This window comes from Oryzias melastigma, linkage group LG6 (assembly GCF_002922805.2).
Source record: "Oryzias melastigma strain HK-1 linkage group LG6, ASM292280v2, whole genome shotgun sequence".
In the NCBI taxonomy this organism is placed as follows: domain Eukaryota; kingdom Metazoa; phylum Chordata; class Actinopteri; order Beloniformes; family Adrianichthyidae; genus Oryzias; species Oryzias melastigma.
Window position 1 is genome coordinate 2,693,292 of NC_050517.1, and position 12,985 is coordinate 2,706,276.

At 46.9% G+C, this 12,985-nt stretch overlaps 1 protein-coding gene and 1 long non-coding RNA gene across 10 annotated transcripts in view; both read left to right on the forward strand.

Moving 5' to 3' along the window:
• kif21a (kinesin family member 21A) overlaps positions 1-6,194 on the forward strand; it is an 82,600-nt gene extending 76,406 nt beyond the window's left edge. For all 9 annotated transcript variants that reach the window (XM_036212617.1, XM_036212619.1, XM_036212618.1 and 6 more), the window contains 2 exons: positions 356-555; positions 3,051-6,194. In XM_036212617.1, coding sequence (XP_036068510.1) covers positions 356-555; positions 3,051-3,141 — 291 coding nt within the window. In that variant the 3' untranslated portion in view covers positions 3,142-6,194. The remainder of the gene's footprint in view (positions 1-355; positions 556-3,050) is intronic.
• Positions 6,195-6,923: 729 nt separating this feature from the next.
• Positions 6,924-12,635, forward strand: LOC112152406. The gene is made up of 3 exons (XR_002920293.2): positions 6,924-6,973; positions 10,444-10,500; positions 11,913-12,635. It is a non-coding gene; the product is annotated as an uncharacterized LOC112152406 (long non-coding RNA).
• The last annotated feature ends 350 nt before the right edge of the window (positions 12,636-12,985 follow it).

Below are 12,985 nucleotides of genomic sequence, written 5' to 3' on the forward strand. Positions count from 1 at the left end.
CCCGAGAGAACCCTTAGGTGCAAACAAGCCAGGTGCACTCACCCTTGATGAATGCAGAACAGATGACCTCAAACACTGATGTTTTGGAAAATGTGATACTTTTCTCTGTAATCAGTCAACGCCAGCTCAAGAATCCCCGAGCAGCAGGTGGAGAAGTCATGAAGTCATCATCATTTAGCAAAGTCATACTGTGAAACGTTTGGTTTTGGATTTATCTAAGTGTAAAAATGTCAAAAACAGATAAGCATACGAGCAACTCTGCAGTTCTGCATCTCCCTTCAAGGATAGCGTTCAGCCACAGGAATGACTCTGATTTTCTAACGTTTTCATCCTGTTCATCCTGTTCATCCTTCAGCAAGTGCCCAACGCTCACCGGGACTGGGTTTGTGCGCTGGGGGTGGTACCCGGGTCCCCGGCACTGCTGAGTGGCTGCAGGGGGGGGGTGCTCAAGCTCTGGAACACAGACACACTGGGGGCTCTGGGAGAGCTGAAGGGCCACGAGAGCCCCATCAACAGCATCACTGTCAACAGCAGCCACCTGTTCACCGCCTCCGAGTGAGTCCGACTGACAGACACACACGCATGCGTACGGCCTGCAGGCTTTGGCCTCCACTAACTGGCAAAGAGTTTTCCACTGCTTTTCTTAAACAAAATATTAACCTTTGGTCTTTTTTTACCCAAATATCAAGGATAAACGGCTTTGGAACCCCATTTTTCTTGTCTGTAGGATGATGGCAAAGAAACAAACTAGTTTTAACTAAATTTAACATTTAGAAATGTTAAATTTGACAGATGACTGTTATAAGAACATTTCAAGAAATCCAACCAGGTTTGTTAAAGATTTAATTTACATTTTGACTTTGCACTCTAAGGGAGCAAAGTCATTAATTGGCTAATTAGTTTGTAAAAGGGTATATATATATATACACCTTTTTTGAGACAAAAAAGTTTCTTCAACTTTACTGTTAGGCATGCAGGAGAAAGTTTTTTTGTTTTTGTTTTTTTCCTGAAAAGCAACAACCTGTACATAAACCTACGAACGACAGAGCATGGATAAATATTTAATGACTGTACAGTTGCTGGCTTGTAAAAACGGACATTTCCTGGAAAGCGGCAGCAGAGCCCAGGGCTACGAGCATAGATGGAAGAGTAGACAGTGACAGCATGTCAACTGTGACACATGGAATAAAGCTTTAAATTTTGGGTAAAAAAAAGAGACCAACATCCAGAACCTAAACCAGACGACGAGAACCCGGCACTCCTGCCGTCTGATGCTGCGTTCACACCAGCTTCTGAAACGTGCGCTCAAGCGACTGCTTTCAATAAGACGCCGATTTAAATGCATGCATATGTGCGATTAGGACTTCCATGTTAAGAGCTCTCGCGCTGCTTTGTCGCTTTGCAACTTTGTAAGAGCGTTTTTGGTCTTTGGACGATACTAAACGCACGTTGACCAGCAAATTGGTCAGCAAAATATAACGTTTGAATAAGTGAACTATCCCGACTAGAATTCCAGTGCTTAGGACTTCCATTCATCTTTCTCTCATTGCTTTGACCCGCCCTCATAATTCCTGGCCAATGACTGAAGAGATCTTTAGTCACATGGTTTTGTTTACAAGCTTTAGTTCGAAACATAAATGTCTGGTAGATTTCACTCTGAATAGCAGGGAGTGCTTACACTTTTTCAGCATGCGAGCTTCTTTAGACCACGAGCTCCAGAAGATGATCTATATGTATGTATATATACATCTGGTGCTCAGTTTATTTTTTTTGTCTTAACCTTTTAACACCTGAGGCGTCACCGGTGACGCTTAAACGCAAAATCTTTAACATGCTGTAACTTTTCAACCATTGTGCCGCTTTTCTCCTTCAGAATCTACTGGAATTACATTGATTGTGTTAATGGTTGAAAAGTTACAGCAAATCAAAGAAGATAAACCCTGGAGCTGCAGTGTTAGGGGTTAGTTGAATGCTAGCTCTGAAGCTACGATCACACCGCCATCACAAACTTGCGACTATTTCGAATGAAACGTCAATGGACGATCAAAACTCATATTCGCCCATCACTACGCACATTCTTAAGACACTATTTGGGCTGTACTTACAAAATGCATCCATTAAACTTGTCGAAATTTCAATTTTTTGTGCTGAAATTCCCTTTTCTCAGCTTCAGAATCCACTGGAATTGTGTTAATTGTGTAGTTTGAAGAACGTTTTATTTTGCTGTCGCCAGAAATGTGTCCAGTGTTAATCTCTGAGACAAGCCTATTCTGTTGGAACACATGGGAAGGCGGTGTGGTATCCCCGCTGCCCACTCAGTCTTTCTGATAGGTGGTCAGACCGGTGAGTGAGTGGCGGCAGCAGGGTCGCAGCGCACGCCACTCAAGCAGCAGGCGCCAAATGTAAATACCTGAAGTTTTCCAAGTCGCTGTGTCACATCAGCTAATCAGGAACTCAGCTCTGGGCACGCGACTTTTCCAGTGACTCTATCAGCGTTAGTCGTGTTACAGCGCGCGGTTCTCTGGTTGCAGCCGGACAGCCTCCCGGACCAGCGGGGCTCGCCCGTTCCACACGGTGGCAGAGAGAGAGCCACCGCGGGAGCGCTGACCCCGGAGCGTGGTGCGGGAAGCGGGGAGTACGGGGCGTGAACCGGGGAGCTGGGACTGCAGAGCACAGAGCTGGGAGCGGGTACCGGGAAGCGCGGGGCGGAGAGTACCGAAATGAGCTCAGAGTAGGAACTGAAATAAAGAACGGCTTTAGCACTGGAATTACATTTTTACATTCAGACTGTCTGAATGCAGCCTAAGGCTCTCATATGCCAGAAAAGAGCTGTGTCAGAAAAGCTGGAAAAACTTGAGCATTTTGCAGCAAACCTCTTCCAGCTTCGGTCCATGCGCAGGGATCTGGTGGTGACAGTCCCGTGTGAACACCACAGGCTGAAGCGCGTTCTTGAATGACGTCAGATGCCGGTGTGAACGTAGGACCTCAGCCTGATTCTGAAGTGCTGCTGCTGCTTCTGCTCCTTCATTTTAGTTTGATGTTGTTTCCAGTGATCGGACTGTGAAGATTTGGCGTGCGCGCGGCGGACTGGACAGCACGTTGGAGGCGGCAGACAATGCAGATGAGGTGGCCAGCAACTGAATACAAAAAGGCCGCGGCGTTTGTCTGCACTTTGACCCCAGACGCCGGAACCCAACGCCGACAGCTGCAAAGCGTAACCCTCAGCGTCATGTGACCCGTTTGTCTGAGCCCACAGAGGTTAACGGTCTGTCTGAGGGTCTCCCTCATTAGAGTTTAGTTTGCTTTAGTAACAATTGCACAAACGCCTATTTTTTCCTTTTGCTCAGTAGATTAATCGTCTCACTAAAGACATTCGAGAGAATGATGTGAAGCTTTCATAGTCAGCACTGTAACACTTCTCACACACACTGTTGTCTGGTTTGTCATGAAATGACATGAAGGCGTCAGGAGAAAAGGAGGCAGCTTCCAGTTTTTCTGTTTGATCAGAGCAGAATCAACATCTCACCTCCAGAATGAAAGGATGTGATATCTTAGTGTCCTTTGACTCAAAACTTCCTCCAGATGTTTCCATCAATCCAAATGTTGAATTCATCCAAAGAAATCACAGCATTTAAGGATTTGAGTCACAATCAAGTGAACTGGCACAAGGAATTAGTATTGACATGAAGTGGCAAAATGACAGAGAAAGCCAGGAGGTCACCTGAAATCTGTCAGTATTAAGAGAGAGACTTTGCCTCCAGTTATATTCATTGATATCAACCGTCTTAATTGAAGGTCTCTGCAGGCTTCTCATTACCCAGGAGGCTCTCAAAGATCTTATCATTGAAAACATTCTGATGGAGGGCATGTTTCCAGAATGAGGAATGTTCCCACCAGCATTGAGGGCCCTTTATCTGGAAATATTCCAAATACATCAGCCACCATCAGGAATCCAGAGAGTCATCAGAGATCTCCAAGAACCACCCAAGCAGAACTTTAGGATCTCCCATCAGCAGGTACTGTTGTTTCAATAAGCAGTGCGCTGGAGCGTCATGACGTCTGTCCACGCTCACCATGAAAGACTCCACTGTGAAGCCAAAGGCTTTTGAGGCCCGGCTAAAGGCCGTAAAGTCTCTGGGAGACTCCATTATGGTCAGATTCTGGCTGTCATTCTGCACACCATGTTTGGAGAAGAACTGGCACCGCCCACCCCAAGAACAACATACCAGCAGTTGAGTTGGGGGTGGAAGCATCATGGTTTGGTGCTGCTTTTCAGCAAGGAGTATTGGGAGACTTCGTGTTATTGAAGGCAGGATGAATGAATAAAAATCTGCTGCCTTCCATCAAAAGCTAGAAACAAAAAGAGGATGGTCATTCCAGCCAGACAACGGTCTGAAACACAAGCTTAAGGAAGCAATGAATTACTTTTAAAAAAGAAAGTCATGTTGCTTGAATGGTCCCCTCAGTCACCTGATCAACTCTCACAGAAAATCTATGGAGAACTGAAGATCAAAGTTCAGAAGAGAGACCTGAGGAACCCTCAAGAATTAAGGAGCGTTTGAGTGGAAGAATGAAGCAGAATCCCTCCTGAGCAATGCAGACGACTGCTCTCTCCACACAAGAAGGAGCAGTCTAGAACCTGGAATCAAGTATGAAATCATCTGTCATTTCACTTTACTTATACACCTAAAGTCCCCCTCCCATCATCTTCTGATCTATTTTCAAAGTGTTCCCATCATCTGATGATGATGATGCCATTTTTAGTCAAAACCTAAATCTTGTGTCGTTTTCTAGGACATAGTTTCTACAGAGCGGCAGGAATTCATCCAAAATTCACCTCTGAGTTTTGGGTGGGACTGTTGGCAAAGCATCTCCACCCCACTTCCCCTCCCCTTTGCTGAGAGCTCAGAGCGGGGAGCTTGTGTGTAAGTCACATACATGACCTTTTTCCAACAGCATTGTTTCATCTGCTCTGCATTCACTACCTGAACAAAGAAATACTCACAAATACTGTTTTAAGCTTAACGTTCTTTCTGCTTGCCCTCCATCTTCAGAAAAACACACGTTCAAATCTCCATTTTCATCAGAGAGTATCTTGAGATGTTCTGATTTCTTTGTAGGCATTTGTAATTTGGCTTGATGGCAACATCTGGTGGAAGTTTAGTGTCAGGAGGAAACATGAAACTCTCCTTAATGATAGAAATGCTGATGTGTCTGATGCCTTTTTTCCCTGCTGTACCTGACAGGTACAGAGCTTCAAAAGTGAACCTCCTTACAGTCCTTTCTTTGCCTCTGCTCTGGTTGGTTTCTTTTTCGTTCTAACTGTTCTGTACCATTTTTAAAGCACTTCAGTTCAAACCCAAGTTTTATTGCTGAATTTTGATCATGCCCTTTTATCTTTCTGTGAGCTTCAACTTCTTAAACCAGCAGATATACTCGTGTTTAGTTAGTTTTCTGTGTGGAGAAGTGAAGTGTACAGATGACAGTTTGGAAAGGCTGCTTAATTCAAGTTGACCTTTTTAGTTTGTGACAAACTCGGCCTTGTTTCCCAAAGTGATACCATGAAAGGATCAACGTCCTCAAACCCTCCTTTGAGCACCTAAACAGAACCAACACAGTAGTCTTAATGAATCTCTTCAACTTCCTGCACGTGTTGCCGGTGTGTTAGTGTGTGTGCGGTTCTTCACTCCTCTGAGGGCTGTTCACCTGGTACCGCGGCTGCAGTCTGTGTAAAAACACATCATCATAGACTGAATGAGTTTGTGTTAAAAGCAGCTTTCAGTATTGTTCAGAAAACAGCATCAGATCCTGATGTTGGACCCAGAAGCCTTCTGGTCTGGTTTGCCTTACTGTGTGTTGTCACTCATCAATGTTTGGTGAAACAGCAGCTAGCCGTTATTCTCATGCATAATCACTGTACGTAAACGCCATATTTAAAGCGAGCGTGACTGAATGTTATTCTTGTGGGACCACTGATCTGACAGCAGAGCTGGATGGACCAGCACCAGCCGGCCGGCAGGATGACTGACGTGCAGCAGCTGTAGTTTGGAGCACTGACTCTTTTCTTCTTCTGTTCCTTTCGCTCTGGTTGTTCCTGGTGTTCCTCTGGAGCTTTAGTGGCCATGTATCCATGAAAACTGTAGCCAATACGATGTCAGATGCTTGGTGAGAATAAATGTCATCTGTCAAAATAACTCGACTGCTTGTCATGCTTTGAATGCTCACAGTGTCTGTGGTTTATAACAATATATGTGAATTATTTTTAAAAAATCAAAGTTATTTTAATACAGATCAATATTTGCAACAAAAAAAGTTTTTGGATATTTTTCTCCATAATCTTCATATATATATATATATATTTGGTCCACATCGGACAAAAGTCTAGAATTGTTCACAACTCATTTCCTTAAAACATTTGTGAAAGTCACAGAGCTGCCGGTGTCGTGCTCCCTGAGGAGAGACTTGTTTCTGCTTTTCCTGAAAAGACTGAAAGTGAACAGCAGGTGGCAGTAGCAACACCTGCAACCAAGACTCCAGGGGGTTCCTGAAAGCTGAGGAGGCTCAAATACTGACTTTACAGTTGTGCTCATACTCTGGAAGAGATGATGACTTCCTGGTCATTTTTCATAGAATTAAAATGACAACATAAAATCTTTTTTTCCACTCATAGTTAGTGGTTGGGTGAAGTTATTTAATATCAAAAAATTTGTTTACTCTTTTTAAATCATAATGATAACAGACAATTCTCTAATTATCCTGTTCAAAAGTTGACACACCCTGATGACTTTGTTCTGAAAACATGAACACAAACTGAAACAAAAAGGTTTGATTGACAGCTAAAGGTAACCATCCTCACCTGTGACTCGTTTACCTGTAATCAATGTGTGTACTAAAGGTCTTGGAGTTTCTGGGCCCCAACAGGTCCTGAGTCGAGGGGAAAGCCAAAGAGCTGCCAAAAGATCTACGGGAAAAGGTAACTGAACTGTACAAAACATGACAAGGATGTAAGAATACCAGTCAGCAGAGTTCAAACTTTGATCAAGAAGAGGAACGTGAGAAGTTCTGTTGAAACTAAACCAGATTCACCAAGAAAAACCATTAGGGATGCATGAAAAGCCCACAAATAACTTCAGCTGTGATCCAGGACAATCGTTAGGATTTAAAAAGACAGAACAATAAATAACTTCACTGAACCAGTGAGTGAAAAGATGTTCTGCTCCTTAAGCCACAACCTCTCTTGCTTCATTTCTTTGGATGTCTGGTTCTGATGCTGCAGATCTGTTATTTCATGGTGTCATGTCTGGGTGGACTCCACCTGTTGTTGGTGAGCCCTGTGCCTCTTTTTTTCCTTTTTTTTCTGTTTTCTGTGCACCTGTTCTTGTCTCAGTGAAATGCCTAATTTATGCACTATGACTACATGCATGACAAACCCCGGTCATGGAATCTGGCTTTTGGGACATGGAATGTCACCTCTCTGGGAGGGAAGGAGCCTGAGCTGGTGCGAGAGGTTGAGAGATACCGACTAGATATAGTTGGGCTCACCTCTACGCACAGCCTGGGCTCTGAAACTCAGTCCCTCGAGAGAGGCTGGACTCTCTACCACTCTGGAGTTGCCCACGGTGAGAGGCGACGGGCTGGCGTGGGCTTACTCGTGAGCCCCCAGCTCAGCCGCCAGGTGTTGGAGTTCGTACCGGTGGACGAGAGGGTCGTGTCCCTTCGCCTTCGGGTGGGGGACAGGTCTCTGACTGTAGTTTCGGCTTACGGGCCGAACAGCAGTTCGGAGTACCCGGCCTTCTTGGTGTCTCTTGAAGGGGTACTGGAAAGTGCCCCAACGGGGGACTCCGTTGTCCTCCTGGGGGACTTCAATGCCCACGTGGGGAATGACAGTGGCACCTGGAGGGGCGTGATTGGTAGGAATGGCCTCCCTGACCTGAACCCGAGCGGTGTTTTGTTGTTGGACTTCTGTGCACGTCATAGTTTGTCCATAACGAACACCATGTTCGAACACAAAGGTGTCCATCAGTACACCTGGCATCAGGACACCCTAGGTAGGAGATCGATGATCGACTTTGTAGTCGTTTCAGGCGATCTCCGGCCGTGTGTTCTGGACACTCGGGTAAAGAGAGGGGCAGAGCTGTCCACTGATCACTACCTGGTGGTGAGTTGGATTCGCTGGCGGGGGAGGAGGCCGGAAAGACTCGGCAGACCTAAACGTACTGTCAGGGTCTGCTGGGAACGTCTGGCTGAGCCCTCCGTCAGGGAGGTCTTTAACTCCCACATCCGGGAAAACTTCAAGCAGGTACCGAGGGAGGTTGGTGACATAGAGTCCGAGTGGACCATGTTCTCCACCTCTATTGTCTCTGCTGCTTTCCGGAGCTGCGGTCGCAAGGTCTCTGGTGCCTGTCGTGGTGGCAACCCCCGAACCCGGTGGTGGACACCGGAAGTAAGGGTTGCCGTCAAGCTGAAGAAGGAGTCCTATCAGGCCTGGCTGGCTTGTGGGACTCCAGAGGCAGCTGACAGGTACCGGCAGTTTAAGCGAGCTGCGGCCCGGGCTGTGTTGGAGGCAAAAACTCGGTCCTGGGAGGAGTTTGGTGAGGCCATGGAGAAGGACTATCGGTTGGCCTCAAAGAGATTCTGGCAAACCATCCGGCGCCTCAGGAGGGGAAAGCAGTTTTCTGCAGGCACCGTTTTCGGTGCAGGTGGGGATCTGTTGACCTCAACTGGGGACATTGTCGGGCGGTGGAAGGAATACTTTGAGGATCTCCTCAACCCTGCTGACACGCCTTCCGTTGAGGAAGCAGAGGCTGAGGACACTGGGGTGGAACTGTCCATCACCCAAGCTGAGGTCACCGAGGTAGTCAAAGAGCTCCTCGGTGGCAAGGCTCCAGGGGTGGATGAGGTTCGCCCTGAGTACCTCAAGTCTCTGGATGCTGTGGGAGTGTCTTGGCTGACACGTCTCTGCAGCATTGCGTGGCAAACAGGAACCGTACCACTGGACTGGCAGACTGGGGTGGTGGTTCCCCTTTTCAAGAAGGGGGACCGGAGGGTGTGTTCCAACTACCGGGGAATCACACTCCTCAGCCTCCCTGGGAAAGTCTATGCCAGGGTACTGGAGAGGAGAGTCCGTCCGATAGTCGAACCTCAGATTCAAGAACAACAGTGCGGTTTCCGTCCTGGTCGTGGAACAGTGGACCAGCTCTACACCCTCTCCAGGGTGCTGGAGGGTTCGTGGGAGTTCGCTCATCCAGTCCATATGTGTTTTGTGGATTTGGAGAAGGCGTTCGACCGCGTTCCCCGTGGTGTCCTGTGGAGTGTGCTCTGGGAGTATGGGGTCCGGGGAGCCTTACTCAGGGCTGTCCGGTCTCTGTACGACCGGAGCAGGAGCTTGGTTCGCATGGCCGGCAGTAAGTCAGACCTGTTTCCGGTGCATGTTGGACTCCGGCAGGGCTGCCCTTTATCACCGGTTCTGTTCATAGTCTTTATGGACAGAATTTCTAGGCGCAGCCAGGGGCCGGAGGGGGTCTGGTTTGGGGACCACAGGATTTCATCTCTGCTTTTTGCAGATGATGTTGTTCTGTTGGCTCCATCAAACCGGGACCTCCAGCATGTATTGGAGCGGTTTGCAGCCGAGTGTGAAGCGGCTGGGATGAGGGTCAGCACCGCTAAGTCTGAGGCCATGGTTCTCGACCGGAGAAAGGTAGTTTGTCCTCTCTCGGTGGGTGGAGTGCTCCTGCCTCAGGTGGAGGAGTTTAAATATCTTGGGGTCTTGTTCACGAGTGAGGGAAGATCGGAACGTGAGATCGACAGGCGGATTGGAGCGGCGTCCGCTATTATGCGGTCGCTGTACCGGTCCGTTGTGGTGAAAAGAGAGCTGAGCCAGAAGGCAAAGCTCTCAATTTACCGGTCGATCTTTGTTCCTGTACTCACCTATGGTCATGAGCTCTGGGTCGTGACCGAAAGAACGAGATCCCGACTACAAGCGGCTGAAATGAGTTTTCTTCGCAGGGTGGCTGGGCGCTCCCTTAGAGATAGGGTGAGAAGCTCAGTCACCCGGAGGGAGCTCGGAGTAGAGCCGCTTCTCCTCCGCATCGAGAGGAGCCAGTTGAGGTGGTTCGGGCATCTGGTCCGGATGCCTCCTGGACGCCTCCCTGGTGAGGTGTTCCGGGCATGTCCCACTGGGCGGAGGCCCCGGGGAAGACCCAGGACACGCTGGAGAGACTATGTTTCTCGGCTTGCCTGGGAACGCCTTGGAGTCCCCCCAGAGGAGCTGGAGGAAGTGGCCGGGGAGAGGGAAGTCTGGGCATCTTTGCTTAGACTGCTGCCCCCGCGACCCGGTCCCGGATGAAGCGGAGGAAGATGGATGGATGGATGGATGGATGACTACATGCAGACAAATCATGGAAAATGACTTTATTCTATTTTCTATCACTTTTGCTTTTGAAGCCCCTCTGTAACAGGTTGCTGAGGGCTTGATGTCTTAGCAAGACCCTGGAACTTAAGGTAACGTTTATCTCGCAAGAAAAACCAGCATCATCACAACCCCCTAAGGGTTTCTGTGTTTTAAAGGGCCTGCTTTTCTTCGGCCTTTCAGAGTAAACTATATCTAGAAATATGATCAATTATTACCTTTGGCACACTAAAGAATACTTTATTTATGAAATATGAGTCATTTTCTTTATTTTTCTTCCTACCCAGAAGTAAGACCACTCAATAGCTGAGCATCAATCTCTGTATCAAAAATCCTTTTCACTTTCGTGTTAACCATTTCTCTAGAGTCAACCCACCTTTCTGTCTTTGCTCAGTAATCCTTGTTCAAACCAGTTCTTCTAATTTGTTGCTTTCTTTGCACCTCCAACAGGAAATTGTCTGCTTAGCTACGTTTTCTGCGTCTTCTCAATATTGCCATCTTCTTCTGCCATTCTCAGATATGTTTAGGATTTGACCGCAATTGTAAATCAATGAAAGAGCATTTTGATGTTAGCTTTGATTATTTTATCAAGAACTCTGAGAAACCAATGATTGAATGTATTGATCACAGTCAATAAACATTGGAGAATTAGCTAAAAGAGTCTTTGGTGAACTGGAAGGAGAAAGAATCAGGATTTTGGAGGAAGTTCTGTCCATGAAGATCTTCACTTCCTCGTCCAGCTGACATCCGGATCAGAACCATACGGCTGGACATTACCCATATTGATGGATGTTTTTATGAAGATGTATGCTAGTGAGACACAGAGTTATCATAACCAGACAGGGGGCAGGTCAGGACACAGCACCTTAAGCCACACCCCTTCAGAGGAGATTTTGGAAACAGAGGCTTCAGATCATCATGAAAAATATATTTTAAAGACATTTAGGTAGTGGGATTTTGGTTAAAAACTTCATAATTAAAACACTACTGGGAATGATTTTTTTAAAATGAAAAAATTATCATAGGGTCACTTAAAACCTAAATTCTCTTTTTTTTGCATCTTTTCTTAAAGAAAGAACCCCAAATTTCCCTAAACTCCTTGTATCAAAGGCCAATATTTGTCCCTCTAAAGTTTACAATCTTTTTATGTTAAAGAGTGAGTTTTTAGCGTCTGTGTTGTTGTCGGAGCAATCAGAGCAGAGACGGCTCCGATGACTAATGAACATCTCAGGAGGCCAGTTGCTCTGCTGTCAGATCTGCAGGATCGTCTGACAGGTTGCACCAATCACCGGCCGCCTGATGGGATAAACGCCTGGGTCCAATCCAGAGTATTCTCCTCTCAGCTTCAAACCCAGTTCTGCATCACCTAAACACCTTTTTATCACAGCAGTAGACGTCTTTGTGCAAAAAAAGCCCTGATTCTACAGACCTTCTTTTTTTGCAGGATTTAATTTAAACGTTATTTAAGAATGTGCTGATTCTCCCTTTGTATCTTTGTCTGCAGAGGAATGTTGGATGGAATAAAGAAAGCAAAAAGGCTGATGCTGATTGAATTTGGATACGTCTGTCACAGCCAGACTTGTGAAGATGAATTGTGCGAGCAGCCTTACCCTGGTCTTTTACAAGTCTACGTGGAGTCCAGAGGCCAGAACACATTCAATCATTTTCCATTAAAGCAAAGGCAATATTACTGCTGGAGGAGAGAGAACAAACTTCAAGCCGTGCAGGTGGTGATTAAACCAAACCTGGGAGCATGTTCTGCTTGCTGAAGAGCTTTGTACTTGTTACGTTATGTAAAAAGGAAAAAGAAGTGATTAAAAACCTCACCAGCAAAATACTGCTTTGTCAGGAAACTACAGCACAAAGTTTGACCTACAAGCATCTAAATTACCAGCTCCTGTGTATCGCAGAATGCTTGCACGCGGCAGTTCACCTGAATGGCTCACTCTGCATGCGTGTTGTTAGTGTTTTAGCCTGTCTCCCACCCCCTTGCATTATGTTTGTTAGAGAACTGCGGTTGCTATGGATGCAGAGCGGCGACGGAAGTTAAGCGCTGTGCGCGCTGGGTGATGACGTCAATATATACATAGTGAGTTGCCCTGTTCGCGCCAAGTCCTGGTCTGTACTGGAAGCTGTGAGGATAAAAGGCAGAGAGTTCGCACGTTTCGGGCTGTAATGAATGCTGTGTGCAAGAGGAAATAAAGAGGCTCTCAGCCCTGTTCAAGAACAACGGTGTCCCTTTCATTCTGTTACCACTCGCGGGCCAGCCGGGTCCAGACCGGCAATAATAGCGGCGTCCGACCACGGTCCGAAGCCAGAAGCTGAACGGTAACACTGGGGGCTCGTTCCGGGATACACTGTTGTTGTGCACCAGGGCTGAAGAAAGAAGAGGAATTAAATCGCGTGCCGCGCGTGACGGCTGAGAGCGGAAAATGGCGGCACGCAGTCAAAACGCTGCAGCGGGTGGAGTCCGGCCACGCACGACGAAATCAGCCATGAATGTAAGCACAAATCCTTTTCTGCAATATGTAGCTGGAGCGGACTGTGATCAGAAGAACGTGCGTGCACTGAAGGATA